Source organism: Colletotrichum navitas (genome assembly GCF_030913465.1).
Source record: "Colletotrichum navitas strain CBS 125086 chromosome Unknown LY79scaffold_101, whole genome shotgun sequence".
Classification (NCBI taxonomy): domain Eukaryota; kingdom Fungi; phylum Ascomycota; class Sordariomycetes; order Glomerellales; family Glomerellaceae; genus Colletotrichum; species Colletotrichum navitas.
Genome location: NW_026850647.1, coordinates 89,628 through 108,857, shown reverse-complemented (window position 1 = coordinate 108,857; position 19,230 = coordinate 89,628). Strand labels below are relative to the sequence as shown.

Here is a 19,230-nt window from a genome sequence, read left to right as displayed (position 1 = left end):
CCTTGACAGACAGTAACTTCTCGCTGGCGTGTGCTGCCTGCGTGAAGGCCGACGAGCAATGCCTATCCGTTTGTACAGTAGGTTGTTTACCTTCAAAAACACGGCTTACCCGGGTTTGGCGTAGCTTTCCACAATGTTTTGCCATGAGGTTTTGTGCTGCTGTTCTCTACAAACACGGGCTCTGCCTACAGAATACCAGTGACCGTCTGAGCCAAAAGTTGAGCATCAAGGTTGGCTGGTTGCGAGACCCTCGCGTAGAACGCAGTGTACGCGTAGGCAATGTCGCCGCCAGGTCTAGGCCTTGGAAGTACCAGGCGTGCGCAAGTCGGGCTTTACGGGATTCCCACAAACGCCGGTCTGCAAAACCTGGCCTGCAGGTGCCACGTTCTGGAGACCCATTTCGGGGACTGCCATCCCGCAATGCTGGTGTGACCCTTGCAAAGAAGGGTACGTACACTACACACACTTTCCACGATAGGTCGGTCTTGCGAACTTTGCGAAGCGCGAAGCCTCCCATGGCTGGCCCTTGGCAGGCGAGACGTTGCGGTGCCGGGTACCCCCAGCTAGCTGGGATGGCACGTACAAATACGCTAGTAGCAGTGAACAGGGTATATATGTATCCGTACGCCTATCCATGCTGGAAACATCCTCCATTGACCTAAGTAGCCGGCTGTAGTATGGATACAAAGGCACGTAACAAGTTGGGCTTGCGGTATTTTGTGAGGATTCCATACTCAAATTTAATTTTTTTTCGAGCCGCCGTACGGTCTTTTTTTTTGTGACAAGGAGAAAAAGACCCAAAGTGCGGTGTGTTGAAGACCATTTGTTGCGAAATCCATCCCAGCCAAGCGGGGGGTGGGAGGGAGGGGGGGAGCTGGTTTTAGAAATTGGACCCTGGGGATCGATCCCTATCCCTAACCTTGTTATGTCGTGTTTTCTGTGTTTGTCCGAGGTGCGGACGCGGATAGATTGAAATGCCGAACGTCGAGCATACACTCCGATCAGCAAGTCCGGGGTGCTCCTGCTACCGAGCGCTTCCCGGCTCCCTTATGCCTCACTACAGAGGGCACGCCTCTCTTGCTCCTGCCCGCTGGCGGCCCATGGTAGGTATGCTATTGAATTGGGTACCCGAGACGGTCCACAAAATCCATAAGCATGGGTTGTGGCGATAAGGTAGGTGGCTCAAGATTGTATGTCTAGGCAACCATTTATACCGAGTACCCAGGTAGCTATGCAGCTCCTGGGCCATATTCGAGGGGGCGTGACGGCTGATCTGGCAACCGCCATTCAAGATGAGACTGGGGTGTCTTCCTCCTGAGGCAGGTTAACTCATTGGCATTATGTAGTCTCGAAGAGAGAGCTCCTGGGGACCGTTTCGAGAAGGATGCAGCATGGGCCCCCCCCTCAGGACGCGAAAACGAAAAAGAAAGTAAGACATCCCAGCTGTCCCGATAGAAAGCAGCTTCCAGACTGGAACGAGCTCTCATGGCTGTCTCTCTTTTTTCGCATGCATGGAGATGCAGGAGAGACAGGTCGGTTCGAGAGGATACGGTAGGGTTCCTGGGTATTTTATCTCAAACCCACGAAGTGCTTGCGATGGATGATACGAAGGCGATGGGCCAGGTAGTGTATATACGCAGTCCAGTTGGGCACAGGGGCTGCAGAGAAAAGAACGGTAGAATGAGAGGCAAGCAAGGCAGGTAAGCGAGAAGGAAAGAAGAAACGAAGTGAGGTATGCCCTGCTGGTTCTCAATGTCGGTCTGGAGTGCCCGTCCTCAGCAACGTGAATGCGGTGATTCGGATGCGGGTTGAATGGGTGAATCGGAACAGCAGGCGCGGCCAAGGAAGTACTTACCTTGGCGCACCTGCATACATAGATACTTGGGTACGGATACCTATCCACCATTTACCTTAGGTAGTTACCTAGGTAGGTATCTACCGAAATAAGTGGTGCGCAGGATTCTGTTTAGCATGCGTACGGAGTACATGCCAACCAAACCCATAAGGTTGGAGCTGTCAGTTCAAAAGTGCCGGCTGAGCGACGCATCCAAGCCCTTCACTGCAAAGTCAAGCGTGCAAGCCAGCAAGGCAGCTTAGGAAAGCAGCTCGTCTAAGGGGGTCGCCACGCGGGATGCATTAACGGCAAGAGCAAGATTGTGGTGCTGATTGGCTCTCTCCTTCTCCGACCTATCCCTCTCCCTTGATAATAGTTGTCGAGTAGGTATGAGTAGGGAGCGGCAAAGGAAGAAGAAAGAAGAAACCATGTTTCCGCGAAAAAGACGGGCAGGCAAGGCAAAGTCGGCTGTGGTGAAAACATGGGAATCATGGGTAGGAAGGCGGGGTTGCAATGGGAAACAGGGTGCTTCAGTAATCCTCATGCTTCCATTCTTACCTCAGTTTGACCTGATCTGTCCCGTCTGCGTCCGCATGCGCTTGATTTGTCTTGGGGCTGGTGGTTACCAGCTTGGTACGGATACCTTGGCAAGCTCAAGCCGCGCATGTTGCTTCTTGCTTGTTGCTCATTGCTAAGCGGCCATTTGCGTAGCTCTGACCGAACAACAACTTTCGGCAGAACAACAGATGGTAGTTTAGCCACGACTTACTCCTCTCCCACCCCTTCCCCAAGAAAGGAAGCTTCCAATCTCGTCATGCCAACATCAAGCCTGGAGATAGATTATGGCCCGGGGCTGTCTCCCGCCCTGTCGGTTGCACTTAAGTGGGGCACATGGCACAGGCCGAAGCTCGAGCTTGCGGATCGCCCCACTCGGTCAATGTTCCACCCCAACACGTCTGTACCTACCACGAGGGTCGACTTCTCCTATGGGGCTGTTGTTGCTCCTGCCTTCTTCCCCAAGTGAGAAACCGACACGAACACTGTACCGACACGGACACTGCACCGACGGAAACAAAAAAGAGCACATCGGGAAACGAATCAGTAACCACCATATTCCACATGTTAGACCAGTTCTTGCATCAGTTTCTAATCTCTCGTATCCTACCAGTACCATATCACACGCTGCACCACAGGTATCTGGGTATCTATCTGCCTACATCGTACCTACCAAGGCAGGCAGGCAGGCACCATACCACCTATGTACCGCAACTGCCAAGCGACCCAATACTATGCCGAATGCAGCAAGGTTCGAAAGAGAGGGGCCACAGACGTGGAGGGCGGCAGCAGTCCAGATTTGTTCACGCAGAGCAGGAAAGAGAGGAGGAAGAGGGAGAGGGACAGGGAGGGAGGATGGCGGAGGGGAAAAGGCTCTTTCTTTCCTTCGATTCAGATTCACAGCTTAGATACATGCTCCCGTGTGGGGCGCAAGGTGTGTAGGTGCAGGTGGAGTCTGACTCTAATCCCACGCCCCTCCCTCTCATCGAGATCGATCATCAGAGCGTAACCAGATCAAACGCTCCTAGATCGTCTTGTCTAGCGATCGAAAGCAGTCGAAATGCCACTTTCCTTTTCCGCTTGCTCTGTCGACGCGGATTCCACATGCCCAACCCAAAGGTACATGCGCTTGTTTGCCTGCTTACGTGCCACCTGGTCTGTACTGTACAGACTTGAAAGAAAAGAAAAAAAGTCTAGCACCTGCCGCACACACACACACACACACACACCCCCCACACCCCCCAGAGAAGGTACCACTACCACTCCTCCTCCTGCTCCTCTTCCTCTCCCCACCAGTCTCTTGCCAAAGTTTCCTACCACCCAAATCCAAAGCTGCCATCCAACATTGCTTTGGCCTGTCTGCTCCGCGCCCGTTCGTTTCTCCCGAGCACGAACCCTTGGGTCGTATAAGATTTGCTTACCGCCCTGTCCCACCTTTTGTCAACTCATCTTCACACACCCTTCTGGTCCATCAACCGGCAACTTCTCTTGAACCGAGCAAGGTATTTCCGACCGACAATACACGTTTGCGCGCCTTTTCTACTGCTATACCGGAGGGTAAAAATCAACATCATACCGACCCTTGATACAACACCAGGCGGTTTAGGCTTCAAAGGTTCTAGCCACAACAAAGCCCATCGCCACACCTATACAGCAACTCCCAGTAACCACCCTGACGGTTTGCGAACCTCTTCAACCACGCCACAACTGCTCTCGTACCACCCTCTTCGTTCTGGTTTATATCAATCGTCGATCACCAAGTCTCCGACGTCAACACAATGCCTAAGCGATCCTTGGACGCCAGCAACCTGTCGCCCGCAATGCAGACGGACAGGGCACAGAAGAAGGTACCAAGCAACCCCAACCACCATATCTCTCTCATGGCGTTGAACGAGTTCAACACTATGACACCCTCGCCCACCTACCCTCGCACGTCGTGTTGTTTACGGCCCAGAGTCTTGCGCTCTCTACTCCCGTCTTGAGCAGTGATGCATCGCTCCAGCCCCACCGCGCCCAACAGATGCCATACTCAAAACTTGACCATGCATGTCTTGGGCTAACCTTGATATCATATAGACGGAGAGGTCTCACGAAGAGAACCAGGAACGTGCGTACATTGCCGCCTCCCGGCGAGCGGACCGCAGCATCGAGGCTCGCGTGCAGTCGGCCAAGATGGCCAGCGAGATTCACAAGAAGCGTACCGGCAAGGGTTTCAAGATTTCCGAGGCAATCGTGCAGGCTGAGGAGATGTATGAGGAGGAAGAGGACGACATGCCCAGGTCTTATCGCATGCTTGCGGCTCACCTACAGACCGGCTCCGCCGAGTTTGATTACCGTGTAAACGCCTTCCTCGCCAACCGGGTAGCGATGGCAAGCATGGTTGCTGGGCTTCGCAACGAAGAGTGGGCTCAGAATCCTATCAACAAAATGTTTGCCGAGCAATTTCCCAATGCCAACAAACAAGCTCAAGCATTATCACGCAACATCACAAACTCCATGTATTACCAGCCCGTCGCAGGCCAGCGACCAGTGCAACAGCAGCAGCAACAGCCTCAGCCCGAGAACGCGGCATCGAGCCCGTTATCTCCAACCTTTGCTTCGGCAAACTTCCAACCAGAAAGTCAGCAGTATTCGAGAGAGAGAAGGCAGTCTGTGGCTTCGCCCATGGATATGGCCACGCCGACTGTGAGAGACAACGCGCAGTCCCCGCCCGCTCTGTCTCCTTCGTCTGAGGCGGCAGCCGGCACTCCATCGACGCACACCGCTTCGACATTTCCTTCGCCAATGGCGAGCCTCGACCACAGCCTCTTCCCGCCTGGGTCCTCGTTCACGGCCGAGCTGCCTATGGATGCGAAGATGATGGCACCCAACTTTGACATGAACGACCCCTTGTCCCACATGTTTTTGGGCAACCCGCTGCAGCAACACGTGTTCTACCCGGACACGCATTCAATTTCTGATCTGAAACATGATCAACACTTGAATGATATGACCTTGGCCAACCACGAGTATTTCAACGGCGATTTGAACCCGTACGCTTCACGCTTCGATGATTCGCACAGCGGAACGACCACACCGACTCTCAACGTCAACGACAACTGGGATGCTTATCTCGATTTCGGCGAGCAGTCCGACACTGGCGCCATTGACCCGACATTGTAGTCGGCATACCACACGGTGTAATTTGACACATTGAACATTGGGAGGATGTAATGAGAAAGATCCAGAAAGAGGAGGGAACCCTCAAGTGGTATGATATGATGAGAGAGGACCCTGGCTGGTTCACAAGCATGACTTTTTAGAGTACGCATTTGCATCGGTCGGTCCACAAAAGGCGGTATGGGATACCCATGGGATGGCATTAGGCAATCCTTTCGGCGTTTTGGTACGGGGTGCTCATCCCATTTCTTTGATACATTCTCCTGTTTTTTTGTTGTTTGTTTTTGGTTTGTTTTTCCAAAGTTCTGTTCTCAAAGTCCGTCATTTTAGGACTCGAGGACACTTATGTTCCAGCATATGCTGTTTCTTATTTCTTATTCTTGCGAGCAACGTGTCGCCGAAACGTACACGCCAGAAACGCGGCCTCTGTATGTTTGTCCAAATTCGGGAAATCGATGGCATCAAGGGGAGTATCATAAAGGATGCGTAAGCCTTCAAGCACTGATAGGAATGGTGGGTAAGGAGGAAAGGGAGATTACAACAAAAACAGCATGTCTGTTGAACAATCAAAAGGCTGTTGGCGGAAGCGGGGTAGGGAGTGGACGGTCCATTGTTGTCCAGCGCAAGCAAGTGCTGGTAAGAGGTACGAGCTTGCAAAACATGGCAAATCCCCCCTCGTAAAGAACGCATTAAAAAAAAAAACAATCAGAAAAGTAAGAAAATTACCTTTTCACAAACGAATCAGTGTTTTGTTGGTGTATATTACCGACGCTCGTCTTCAATTCCTTGGTCCCTGGCCCGGGCTCAGTGAAGACGAACCCACACACAAATGAGGATAAGATGAGCGGTTTGCCGGCTGTCAAGAGGACTGCCTGGGTCGATGGCCTCGGTTTGCCTAGATCGTGGGCTGCCGGAGTGTGGTGGTCGGAAGAGACACAACTTGGTTGGGGCATACTCGGTATGTGCTCCGTACACACATTCTACCGGGTCTATGTCCCGGCTTATGTTGAGGTATGAGTGACATGAGTGACATGAACGGCATACATACTATTATGTATCCGTACATAATCAAACGTATCCAACTTTGGACCTGCGGTACCCACACGGATCCGATTCGGGTCACAGGTGAAGGCGAGAGGTACTCACCTATATGTATTACCTAAGTGCTGAATGACATAAGCGACCGCAGTCGGCGGTCGCAGTGTATTACCTACCTACCTACCTGGATGACGGTACAGCCCCACTGAGCCAACGGCTGGGAAAACTTCCTACTGGCACAAGCCGCTCCCGCACCCACTGCATTTAGCGACGTGCGCGTTCGCGACACCCCGATCCACCATCGAAATAATTCCCAACTTGGAATTTCGAAGTCTGGTCAACATTCATGTTGGCAGCTTCCAGATTCACCCGCCGAGTCATGACGTCCGCACACGCCAATGGCTCCGCCAAGGCGGCCTTCTCCTCATCTTCTGCGACGACGACTGCCCTGAGCCGATGGAGCATCGCGACGAAGCAGCTTCCGGCCGTGGGCAACATCAAGTCGCTGCACATCTACGACTTTGACAACACCCGTATGCTTCCTCCCGCCCGCTCCGCGGCTTCCGCGCAAACCTCGGTCGCAGCACCAAGGCTAACCTTCGCTCGTGTCCGCAGTCTTCAAAACACCCTTGCCGAACCCCGCATTATGGAGCGGTCCTACGATCGGCGTGCTCTCGAGCCAGGATGTCATCTGCAACGGCGGCTGGTGGCACGACTCACGAATCCTCGCGGCGACAGGCGAGGGGGCCGACACTGAGGAGAAGCGCGCGTGGGATGGCTGGTGGAACGAGAAGATTGTCGAGTTGGTGAAGCTGAGCATCAAGCAGAAGGACGCCCTGTGCGTGCTGTTGACGGGCCGTTCCGAGCGGGGTTTTGGGGAGCTCATCAAGAGGATGGTCCAGAGCAAAGGCCTCGATTTCGACATGATTGGCCTCAAGCCTGCCGTCAGCCCGACGAACCAGCACTTTTCGAGCACCATGCACTTCAAGCAGCTCTTCCTGACGGCCGTCATGGAGACGTACAAGAACGCCGACGAGATTCGCATCTACGAGGACCGCCCGAAGCACGTCAAGGGGTTCAGAGATTTCATGACCGAGTACAACCGGAAGCAGAACATGAACGCGACGCGTACGCGCGGTCCGATCACGGCAGAGGTCGTTCAGGTGGCGGACCTGTCAACGACATTGGATCCCGTCGTCGAAGTTGCCGAGGTGCAGCACATGATCAACCTCCACAACGAGGAGATCGCGAAGCAACCCACCGACGTCCGCCCGAACCGGCTGATGGTGAAGAAGACCGTCTACTTCACGGGCTACATGATCAGCAAGGAAGATACGGCGCGCCTGATGAAGCTGGCGCAGATCCCGCCCGGCATGCCCGAGCAGGAGCTCAAGTTCCACGCCAACAACATCCTCATCTGCCCGCGCCCCTGCCCCGCCAGCATTCTCGAAAAGGTCGGCGGCATGGGCAGCAAGATGAGGTGGGAGGTCACGGGCACAGCCTGCTTCGAGAACAGCATCTGGGCCGCCAGCCTGCGGCCGGTCCCTGCCACAGCAAAGTTCCACACGGACAACCCCGCCCCGCTCGTCGTCCTCGCCCTGCGCAAGGGCGCGCGCCCCGTCGACGCCGGCAAGATCCAGAACTGGCAGCCCGTACCCGCGGACAAGGCCATGACCTTTGAGACGACGGTCGGCGAGAAGATGATCCTCCGCATCGAGCCCGAGGACCCACGCGAAGACGAGTACGAATCGCTCTTCGCCAACAAGTCCTCTAAGCGAAAACATGACGGCGGCGATTACTCCCGCGACCACCACCGCCACGGCAACAACCCTTACAACGGCCGCAATGAGCGCCGCGACTTCCACTCGGGAGGGGGTGGAGGTGGAGGAGGCGGCGGCGGCGGCGGCGGCGGCCGTGGACAAGGTCGCGGCGGTCACCGCGGAGGCGGCGGTAGGGGCGGCAGAGGCCACCGCAACAACGGCAAGGGCGGCCGCAGCGGTCGGGGCATGCACGGCTATCGCTCTCTCGACGATGTCGAGCCGCGGAACCAGCAAGGAGGCTACGGCCAGCCTGTTGAGTATGATGACATCAGTTACCCGTCCCTCCCGACCCAGCCACAACAGCAGCAGCAGCAGCAGCAGCAGCAGCAACACGGCGGCTTCTATGGTCAACAACAGCAGTACCAACCGCCCAACAACGCATGGCAGCAACAGGGCCCTCCGCCGAACGCCCCTACGGGCCCGTCTGGACGTCCTATGGGAGGAGGCGGCAATTACGGGGGAGGCGGCGGCGGAAGTGACCTGCAGAACTATTATTGAGAGCAATGGCTTAGGGTGTGTATCAGAAATCACCTACGCTACGTCATGTCTGGGGGGGTGGGACTGATATATTTTTTGGAAGCAGGTAGAGCTTCACGTTGGGATCCCAGGGCTCAACCATGTATGGGACCGTGTATAAATACACCAGAGTGGAGGGGGGGTTTCATGCATTCCACTCGAGAGAAACAAAAGCGCGGCGGTCGATCAAAAGAAAACAGGGACACAGAATGCTGGTGAGGGAGAGGGAGGGGTCACACTTTTTCGTCTTAACTGGCAGGCGAGGTCGGCGTCCCGAGGCTATGCTTTCATCATGATACCTTAGTTTTAAGTACCTTGCAATTTGCATGCAAAGCTCATTTCAGCTGAAGAAAGAGAGAGAAGGTCTTTGGCCGTGCCGGAGACGACGGCCCGTCATCATCGTGGTACCATTTAACGTGTTGTTGTTTTTTTCTTCTTTTTGACTTTCTCTACCCTGTTATTTCTTTTCTTCTTCTTTGCTCACAAAAAAAAGTATCTCCTCGCTCTACAGAGCGTGAGGCTTGAGGCGACGGACCGCAGATCCATCTTACCCTTACACGAGACAAGAAGAACCTTGCTCCTTCCTCCTCTAGAACTCCCCAGACGCGGACCGCGACGCAAAGACCTACTCGTCGTCCGACTCCTCCTCGTCTGAGTCGTCCTCCTCGGCGTTCTCCAGCCACTCGACCAGGACCCTGCACTTGTCCTTGAGCGCCGCCATGCCCTCGCTGTCCTCGGCGCGCGCGTCCTCCCACCAGGCCAGGATGCCCTCCTCCTCGAGGACGTCCAGGCCGTACAGCTGCTGCAGCATGGCGGCCAGCAGGACGCCGGCGCGGTGGTGCTCGAGGTTCCGGCAGCCGAGCAGGGCGCGCTGGAGCGCGAGCACGAACTCAACCTGCTCCGCCTCGCCGCCGCCGACGCCGACCTCGGAGACGAACTTGGACGCGCCCTTTTTCGAGTTGAAGGTCACGTCGGCGGCCTTGGGGGCCTCGAGGCCGCCGTGCTCGGGCTCGAGGAGCTCCGCGGCGCGGCGGGCGAAGGCGATGGCGATGGCCTTGCGCATGGACACGTCCGAGGCGTCGTTGGCGAGGCGGAGGCCCATGAATTCGAGCTTGGCCGCGTCGAAGTCGGTCGAGTCGGCGCGAAGAGCATCGAGGAGGCCGTGCACCGCGTCGTAGTGGAAGCCCGACTTGCCCTGGGAGTCGTCCGAGACGAACGAGTCGGCGCGGTTGCGAGAGTCGGCGGAAAAGGGGGTGGTGGCCGAGCCGGCATCCGAGTCGTCGTCGTCCATTTCGGAGGAGAGGGTCGAGATGGTGGAGGTCGAGAGGGAGAGGTTGGCGAGGTTGTAGATGAGGGAGCGCTGGAGGGTTGAGGGGTCCTCGTCGTCCATGTCCTCGGCCTCGGGGTCGACGTAGCGCGCGCCCTTGCCTTTGGGCCCCACGAGGGTGGTGTCTGGTGTGACGGGATTGCCGTCATGTGCGGTGACTGCGAGTACAGTGGCTTCGGGCACCTTGGTCTTTTCGTCCAGGACGACGCCATACGAGAGGAGCGAGCCGGCGTCGACAGTGGAGCCCTTGCCGACGACGCTAGAGTCGGCGAGGATGGAGCGTGTCACAACGGCTTCGTCCTCAATGATTGCGTCGTCCCAGATGAAGCTGTTCTCGATGCGAACGTTGTTGCCAATCTTACATCTCCTGCCGATGATGCTGTTGGATACTCTGCTGCCGGCACCGACGGTGGCTCCCTGGCCCAGGATTGATTTCGAAATCTTGCTGTCGGGCGCCATGACCGTCCCGTCCTCTATACAGACCGCGCCGCTGGTCATCTTGTAGGTCTGGCCCGGAATGATGTTGCAGTCTGGGACGAAGGGGAACGTCCAGCGGCCGAGAACGTCTTTGCTAATTGACTCGTACATTTGGAGGTTGCTTGCGCGCGCAGCGTAACCGTCCTCGAGGACCTCGGCGTAGATTGCCTTGCCGTTGAGTTCCCAATCCTTCAGTACACCGTGTAGGAAGTTTCTCCTGGGTAGCTCGTAGTCGAAACTCTCGGACCACAGAGCCAGCACCTCGGGTGTGCAGATGTCGATGCCCGCGTCGATGAGGTCGCCGCGGATCTCGAAGTCGGTCGACAGCTCGTCGATCACGGTCGGGTCGAGCGTCATGTAGTGGTCGCTCTGCATGGGATGTGTCTCGTCGTAGTGTAGACAGCGCTTCGTCTTGGAGTCGATCACAAACACCGGGTTGATGGCGTTCGGCTTCGTTCTGTGCTCGTCGGCGCCGCCTGATCGCAGGACAACAGTCATGATGTTGGTCGCAGCGGCCTCCTTGCGCGCCTTGTGCGCCGCCAGCGCGCCGTCCAGGGAAATGTTGGAGACCACGTCGCCATGGACGACGATGAAGTCGCCGTCCATGATGCCGCGTCCGTCAAGGTCACGGAGGAAGTCGCCGATGGAGCGGGCGTCGGAAACGCGGATGAACTGCAGGCTCGTAAAGGGGGTCCGGATGGACATGGGCGACCATCGCGATGTGTTGATGTAGTTCTCGATCTGTTCGGAGTGGGAGCTGCAGTAGATGTAGACCTCCTGGACGCCGTTCATAGCGAGGAATTCGAGGGTGTATTCGATGAGGGGCGTGTTTGCAAGCGGTAGAAGACACTGCGGGCGGGCGGTTAGTCGGCGTCGCACGACGACGGAAATTGTTCCCAAGGACCTACTCTTGGCTTCTCTACCGAGAACGGAGCGAATCTGTCTTGGAAGGAGTCGGCGATGATCTGCAATTGAGCGAAGACAAACAGCCTGGTCAGCCATCTCGCGAACCATCACCTCGGGTGCCCCACCATGACGCTTAGAAACTCACCACAGCCTGCAAGACATCCTCGCGCTTGCCATCGGCGCCAGCCTTGCCGGACTTCTTGCCCTTGCTGGCACCAGAGGCCTTTCCCTTTTGCTGCGACATCGTCTGGATGAGGTGGATCGCGACGGAGGGTTGGGCGGCGGTGTTCGGGGGTTATGAAGTATGGTGGTCGCGGGGTCGTGAGTCAAAGCAAACAGTCGCCAGCTTGGGATTTGGAAATTTAAGGTGAGTGACTCAACCGTTCCGATGCGGGGTGGGTCGTGCGCTAACCCTCTCTCGGTGTACCTCGGTGTGTGGACTATACACCGAGACTCGGACCCATGTGAGAGAGGGCAGATTGGCGGGAAACTCGCCATGCCAATCTAGCAATTTTATGACAAATTCGAACTGATCTCATAGGAACATGTCTTGATCTGAAGCCACGGTGTTTTTTTGCGTATATGCACATAGTGCAGATGGCAGATAAAGTGTGATATAAGTCCACTTTGTGGAACGATTAACAGCTCAAATGGAGAAAGAAGCGAAAGGGGGAGACAGACGAAAGTATGAATCTCTGAGAGATGTTTGTACTATTCAATGATTTAACTTAACATTTCCCAAATAGTTTGTAGAAGCCACTTTACTTGCATCCCCCTTTATCACATGCGGTGAGAGCCAAGCTCTGGGAAATAGAACGGCGATGGTCCGAGAAAGCAAATCCTCAGTTCGAGGCGGAGAACGAGGTAGGTCGCCGGTGAACCAGCCACAAAAACAGGTACCATATTAAGAAACAAGACGGAGAGCAGGAAATAAAGGCTGGCAAAACGCAATATTGTTTTTACAATTCACGATCTGCTCGCTTTCTGCCACCACCATTGCTATCTTCAAGACTTCTTGTAGTATCATGTATGCTACTGTCCTCGGCAAGTTTTTTCTAAGCTAACAGGATAGGCTACACATTGAGAAAGATTCCCGGCATCGCACTTTGTTTGTCTCTTGTCCTTCGCCCGGCTACAACAGCAATCACAACATCCCCTCATACCAAAATGACAACAGTCCCTCATTCAGGCAATCAGCAGCCTTTCCGTTCCGTCGGAGCAGTAGCGTACAGCGTATAGTGTGCTCCAGCAGCGGGTCAGGAACGCCGATGCAATTATCCTGGTGTGCCATGACGTCGCGAAGAAAGCCAAGATACTTTGTGAATAGCGGAACCAACTCAGCGCGGGCGTTGTGGGCTTGTGTCGTGCTTGAAGCATATGCTGCCATAAATCTGCGGAGATGCCGCAGACCACTGGAGGCCAAGTAAGCCAGCTCAATACGGCGCATAATGGGACAAGTCCGACTGGGTTTGATCTCGCCCTTTGCATATGCGAACAGCGTGGCATGAAGTAGTCGCAGCCAGCCGTATTTTGCGGCCATCTTAGAAAGTCTGACAAGCTTCACCTGTAGGAGTTCTGCTTTCACTCGTGCGTCGCCCCTTCTTAGCATCGGTATTCCTCCGACATCTTGGAGATAAGTTCTGGCGGTACTGATGTTCGCATTCGTCTTGTAGTTCTCATATCTCATCTCCTCGAAAGAGATCATTTCCTGGACTCTGTCGGAATTGCACGCGTCAAAGTACATTCTCAGCGTCTGGTACAGACTGGTCAATGTTCCCTTTGAGTCTCTGTCGGCAGTTGAAGGCTCAGGAGTGTTTGGAAAATTGCCTCTAAGCCCCTGGGCCGCTGGTCCAGGCAGAGATGTGATGGTCGGTAACTGGCCTCTATAACACTAGCGTATCATCAGGCCTACAACATCAGGCTCTTCGTCTTGAAATTGAATTTCGGAAACACCCTCAGAGGAGCTCATAGACCGTACTATGGCGGATGGGATCAAATGCTTGTGGACAAAGAACGCTGCCCTGCCTTCTTCGCCAACGTAGAAAACAACTGTCCGTTGAGCGAACCATCTGCACTTTACATCAGTATTAATATAACATATTCGGAGCTGAAGTATACCCACTGATTGGCAGTCAAAAAGTGTCCCATGGAACCAACCTGGGGCCGCGCATCATCGGCAGCCTCAGCCTTAGAAGGAACACAGGCTTCAGTTGCGGAATGAGACTGCAAAGGAGCAGGCTTGGGTCGTTTGGCCCGCGTCAATTCTGTTGGATCTGAAGCTGTTCGCATGTGCTTACCCAGTATAGAAGACATCATATCAACCAGCAATGTAGCCTTGTATGATCGACGGTTGCTTTAACAGGGGAAGATCGAACGTGGTGAGGAGAGATTTGGGAGGGAATGAAAAAGAAGAAGCGGGTAGTGGTAAGAAAAAGAAGTGAAAAGAAGAAGATGGGGTGGTGGTCAATAGGAGACTTGCATAAGTCGGAGGAGGCAGGAAGGTGGTCAGTGACTGGGAGGGAAGGTGCAGATAGGTAGGGCCGTTGTCGCTCTTTTCGTAAGTTTGATGTGCTATCTTGTCATCGAATGCCTAGTTACGGAGTAGAAAAAGAAAGAATTCTCCTATTTCGGTTTACCCAAGGTAGTTTCTTGGAAATACCGTTGGAAATACCGAGCATGTCCTTTCCAAACGGGAGCTTACGCCGATGGTGGACGACTCCGGGAGTGTCAAGTGTCTGTTTAACACCTCCCACTGCCCCTGTTGCCGGGCTTTCTTTCCGATGTGTTGTCCCAGTGACGAAGACGCTGATCGTGATTCAGCCCGGCTGCTTGTCCTATTTATACCGCATTCTTATCGACTGGTTTATATCAAAGTTTATATCAAGATGTACAACCGGTAGGAAGACAGGGCTCTCGTCTACCATCGTGGTGGAAGCTGTTTCCTGTTACACAAGAAGCAAGCTGTCTCCCATTACTTTCTCGTCATATCGTGCCCTTTGCGAAATTCACGGTACGAAGGACGTTGAGCTCTCTAATACCCTGTTCCTTCTTCAACAATCCAGCTGAGTTTTTCCACCCATTATGCAACGTCAATCTCGCTGTTCCCCTTCCCGACTGTTCCAAAGCCTCTCTCTCCTATACCCGACGTTGCAATCCATCCTAGGTCAAGGTTCTCTCGTAGAAAGACGTGCCCGGATGGCATGCAAGTCGCCAGGACACAAAGACACTGTCAGCGGCAACGAGTTATACGTACTACAGCCCTGTCTCCAACAAAACCACAGCGGAAGCCTCACTCTCGGGTCAGCCGGAAAACACATCCCCTCCGCCTCTTCCCCCATCACCAGATGCACCCGAGATGGGGCCACCGCACCCAACCACCGTCGCGGTAAACCTCGATTCTCTGCTCTACTCCTCCGTAGCCCTCTAGGTCCCCTCCTGCGAAGGCCTCTCCGGCGAGACCAACCTCCACGGAGACGGCCCGGACGCCGTGTGGCTCGTAGTCTTTTGGCTCCATCACACCCTTCTCTCGCACCCTCCCCACGCCCTAAGCTTTTGCCCACGGTAAGAGGCTAACCAAAAGCCTGGGCGCCAAGTTTTCTCGCTGAACGAACGCTACAGCTCTCGTGTCCGTGTTGGGGGACAACATTACCTGGGGTCGGGTAACTCGTGCTGAAGCAGCGGCAGTGTCACATCATGCTTGAGCAGGATGGCAAATTCTCATTCGAGGGGAGTCGGCTCGCGAAATATGCTGGACCAATCACGGCATTACCTGCCCTGAAACCCTCTCCCTCGGGGACGGTATCATACGAGACCTGGGCGCACTCGGGACAAGGGAGCTTGAGAAGCGAAGCTCGAGCTGAAGAGGTTCCGCTCGGCGACGCCGACGACACCCGCATCCTGACGGAGTACCTCTGGCTCACAGTCGCCGAGCTGGTCGTCGTGGCTAGCAAGTGCGTTGGAGAGGGTGTCTTTGGGAAGCAGCGACGATGGACTACACGGGCAGGAAGCTGTGCCTCGGCGGCCGGCGCGCACCTCCGGCTGGTAAAGCCGACGTCGGGGCGGCGTCGCCGGGTCCCCGTTCGTGAATCCCCACAACGGACTACGCCTGAATGTGTTGCCAGCTGATGGGCGCGAACGGCCTCCAGCGGTACACGAGATCCGGGTGAAATCGCAGAGGATTCTAGGGCGGGCCCGGGAATGGGTTCTTCTCATAGGTACTGTTGTGGCATAACTCTCTCCCGCTCCCTCCCAATATCAAGCACTGATTTAGGAAGCCCTCGTTTGGAGAAGAAGCGGGGTTGAATGGACACGATCTTTAATTCTAAGGCTTTCTCATGTTCGGGCTGGGAAGTCTGTTCTTGGTTCCGTTGGACAAAGTTCTTCTCGTCCTCCGTATAAAAATAAATGAGTTGACTATTCAATGTTCTTGGTCTGCTACGCACACAACGAACTTCGCCAGCAAGGGATGCCCACAATCTGCTCGCTCACATGCCTTGTGAGAAGCATTCGCGTGTCAAACAAGCTGCCAGCCTAGCAGTTGAATAGAATAATAGACTAAGGTACTGTTGTCAAGGCGATCCTTCCTCAAGGTCCCACAGGTACACAATGATAGTAGCGCAGTTAGAAAAACACAGTATCCCTTTAATTGCGAGCGGACCTCATTAACCTCCCGTGCGGGGTAGGGCGAATTAGACCACGGCATTTAAGTCCGAAAGCCAATAGTTTTAGAGTACTTCTATCTATATGGCGTTTTGCCTATGCCGGAGGTACCAACAATCTCCACCTTTACATAACAGTACTTTACAGTCTAAGCAGCTCTACTAGAGCCTTGTTAGGCCAGACTGTTGCGTTATTACACTGATCTAGGCAGCAGTTATCTGGGTAGGCAACAGCAAGGTCCTTTAGTAGCACCTCTATGTAAATAGAGGTATTAGAGTTAGATATTATAGATTTTAATAAGGATGTTGGTGATAATGTTGAAATTAGTGGTAGTTGCTGATAAAATAACATTGTACTGTCATGTATGTCCGAAAGTGAGGGGTAAAAGTGGGAGTGGGTCCACCAAGGGGATAATGAGGTCCGCTCGCAACTAAAGGGATAGGTATCACGCCTAAATACTGAGCGCGATAGGTATAAATAGTTGACTAATACATAAGTGATACTGTAACCCCCATGTCACGTAATGATAACTAAGCTAGTCCCGTTTGCGCCTCGAGCAGGCCTAGATCACCTCAACCCGGAACCCCAGAGTCGTCGCATGCCACGTCAAAAGTACGGAGAAGGAAGGTTCCATGGCCGGGCAGGCATGCTGAAAGGTCACAGCGTAATAGCTGGGCGGAAGGGCTGACCTCCCAGACACATGGACGGCGCTGAACCAGAAGGGGGTTGGGATGGGTGCTCGCAGTCGAGACAAGATACGATGTCTCGGCGGACGCGCCTCCTATGCACAGAATGTTGGACCACGATGTGTCAACCAGACTCCCAATCTCCTTGTTCAGAGAAAAGGAGCGGGAGAGGGAGATAGGGAGGGCTCGGTGATGTGGCCTGATCCGATCAAGGCCCGGACGCTCGGGGTCTGCTTGGCATGAGAAGCTCACTCTGTTTTCTTTTTATTGTTTCTTTTTTCTTCATTCCAACTCAGGGTCACCGCAGCTGAACGGCAGGGTAGTTACCGCGCCGGAGGAAGCCGAGTCGGATTGGAGACTACCTAGAGAGGAGGAGATAGACTCGGTATGTGCTGTCATCATTTGTCTCACGAACCCTCTCCCATGTTCCCTGAATACCGGTTCCCTGGAACACTTAGGTCCTAGATTCCTAGTCCTACAGTTGAACGTCGGGAGATTCTCATGGCGGGGGGGCCCACGCGGTCGTAATGTCTGCGTGAGCGCGCTGAGGTAGTATCACCCCCAAATCATGGCGTTCCCTCGGGGTGGGACTGAGCTAGCGAGTACCAAGGCAGAAGAACAGTACAGAGTCAGGGGCCGTTGCATCACATTAGAAAAACGTGGGAATGCTGTACCCATTTCAAAAGGGGTCGTCTCCGCGCGTCAGTGGTTCCTACGCTGCGCGCGTCTGGCTGCGCGAGCCCTGGGATGCGGGTGGCTGACCGGGCACAATATCGGAAGCGAAAGAGAGAAATGAAATACAAAAGCGCCAGGCCTTTTTTTCACTTCGGATCCGGTGGCCTCGGATTGGGTTTGGAAACGCCCAGTGCAGATCTTCTGCTTATGCTCGGAACCCTCTCCCTCCATTCCCCATTTGAATGGAGCCGGTGCAAGTGAAAGGACCGTTTTCGTATAAGCGAAGCAGAGCAAAGCTGAAACTGGATGTTTTTTTTTTTAAAAAAAAAAAAAAAAAAGGCTCGGGAGAGCAGGCCTTCTCTACCAGGTATTATTAGGAGGCAGCCAGACAGGGAAATATCCGACTTTGCTGTTAGCTAGGGGCAGACCTCGATCAAAACGGACCTCTGCTCAGGAAGTCGCCTCCCCCTGATCGCACGTCTGTGCTTCGGTTTCGCCCATTGGGATCATCCCCCAGCAGCTGCGACGGAGTGAACCGGGGTTAGCCTCTCACTCACCTGACGCCCGAAAAATCTTACCGTCCCGCCCTCGTCATTTTTTCCTCTTGCCCAAAATCCCAATCTGCCCCCTCATCGGTCGGGAGATCTCACGGACCCTGGTCCTTGGCGCCAAGATTGCCGTGTGGGCTTTGGTGTGTATGCGTGACCCGTGAAGCACTGGCAGCGTCCCCTCAGTTGCGTCATACTGGGGCCAGCATCACTGTGCCGATGGGACAGGCCGGTTTGGGGGAGGGAGAGTTCCTTTTTGCAGAACCTGGGTACTTCAGCCTCCTCCATCAGAAAAGCGTGCCATCTTGGTGTAGCCTCCCGCTCAGACGTTGAATGATGACGACAAATTCAGGGTCTCGACAAAGCTTCTTTGCTTTAATCTCAGGCGTATCGGTCCCAGACCCCTAGGAGGGCATAAATTCGGTATGGGCTGTATTACGTAGGTGCGAAGTAGGGGACATGCATACCTACCCTCTTGACCGCCCTGGATACGTACCTTGGGATGAAAAATGCTGAGTCCTTGGCACCGCTGTAGTTCCGTCCAACTTTCTTGGCTCGTCTTGTCGATCTTGGCGCCGGATGGAATCCTGTCCGTTTCGGATTCGACTTGGGACTGCAAAAGGCGTTCTTTAGTGATGGCAGCTGTATCCATATGCAACCCTGGAGAGATTTGCTCGCTCCGGCCAACACATTGCTTCTCGAGAGTCCCTTGCATTGGCTGGATAAGGGGGAACACAGCGCTATTCTCCGCAAACAACTAGGGCAACACGCTGCTGTGTGTCCGTCTGAACTATCGGAAACATAGAAGCTTCCCTTGGAAATCGGTTCGAACCGAAAATACGGTGCCCGGTCATTGAGCCCTCTCGGTCTAACATGAGCCGAGTTGCGTTGCATTCTCAACAGACTTGAGGATCGGGGTCAAAAAGCTCAAGTCGATTGGTTTCGCATGCCACTTGTCAGCCGCGTGCTCCTCTTGCGTCGTTGCACCGTAACTTTAATATCACGTCGTTGTGATGTTCTGTGGTGTCCA

The 19,230-nt window shown here is 54.4% G+C and overlaps 7 protein-coding genes across 7 annotated transcripts; 3 read left to right on the top strand and 4 right to left on the bottom strand.

The window, feature by feature from the left end:
• Positions 1-2,008: 2,008 nt before the first annotated feature.
• Positions 2,009-2,362, bottom strand: LY79DRAFT_39401 (uncharacterized protein). The gene has a single exon (XM_060552956.1). It carries the CDS (start codon positions 2,324-2,326, stop codon positions 2,111-2,113), a length of 216 nt encoding a protein of 71 aa, XP_060408707.1. The 5' UTR covers positions 2,327-2,362; the 3' UTR covers positions 2,009-2,110.
• Positions 2,363-4,167: 1,805 nt separating this feature from the next.
• Positions 4,168-5,551, top strand: LY79DRAFT_526517 (uncharacterized protein; the record flags this gene model as incomplete). Its single annotated transcript, XM_060555843.1, has 2 exons — positions 4,168-4,236; positions 4,466-5,551. 2 exons carry the CDS (start codon positions 4,168-4,170, stop codon positions 5,549-5,551), a joined length of 1,155 nt encoding a protein of 384 aa, XP_060408706.1.
• An 837-nt stretch (positions 5,552-6,388) lies between these two features.
• Positions 6,389-8,904, top strand: LY79DRAFT_583953 (uncharacterized protein; the record flags this gene model as incomplete). The annotated part of the gene is made up of 3 exons (XM_060560369.1): positions 6,389-6,506; positions 6,943-7,119; positions 7,202-8,904. The coding sequence occupies 3 exons, from the start codon at positions 6,389-6,391 to the stop codon at positions 8,902-8,904; spliced, it is 1,998 nt and encodes a 665-aa protein (XP_060408705.1).
• Positions 8,905-9,547: 643 nt separating this feature from the next.
• On the bottom strand, positions 9,548-11,876 carry LY79DRAFT_526512 (eIF4-gamma/eIF5/eIF2-epsilon; the record flags this gene model as incomplete). The annotated part of the gene is made up of 3 exons (XM_060555841.1): positions 9,548-11,575; positions 11,635-11,691; positions 11,778-11,876. The coding sequence occupies 3 exons, from the start codon at positions 11,874-11,876 to the stop codon at positions 9,548-9,550; spliced, it is 2,184 nt and encodes a 727-aa protein (XP_060408704.1).
• Positions 11,877-12,412: 536 nt separating this feature from the next.
• On the bottom strand, positions 12,413-13,945 carry LY79DRAFT_677323 (uncharacterized protein; the record flags this gene model as incomplete). The annotated part of the gene is given in 4 exon segments (XM_060564481.1): positions 12,413-12,569; positions 12,796-13,523; positions 13,545-13,701; positions 13,713-13,945. 4 exon segments carry the CDS (start codon positions 13,943-13,945, stop codon positions 12,413-12,415), a joined length of 1,275 nt encoding a protein of 424 aa, XP_060408703.1.
• Positions 13,946-14,455: 510 nt separating this feature from the next.
• LY79DRAFT_569382 (uncharacterized protein) lies at positions 14,456-15,316 on the top strand. The gene has a single exon (XM_060559052.1). It carries the CDS (start codon positions 14,714-14,716, stop codon positions 15,203-15,205), a length of 492 nt encoding a protein of 163 aa, XP_060408702.1. The 5' UTR covers positions 14,456-14,713; the 3' UTR covers positions 15,206-15,316.
• A 3,215-nt stretch (positions 15,317-18,531) lies between these two features.
• Positions 18,532-19,230, bottom strand: LY79DRAFT_569377 (uncharacterized protein). Its single transcript, XM_060559051.1, has one exon. It carries the CDS (start codon positions 19,092-19,094, stop codon positions 18,636-18,638), a length of 459 nt encoding a protein of 152 aa, XP_060408701.1. The 5' UTR covers positions 19,095-19,230; the 3' UTR covers positions 18,532-18,635.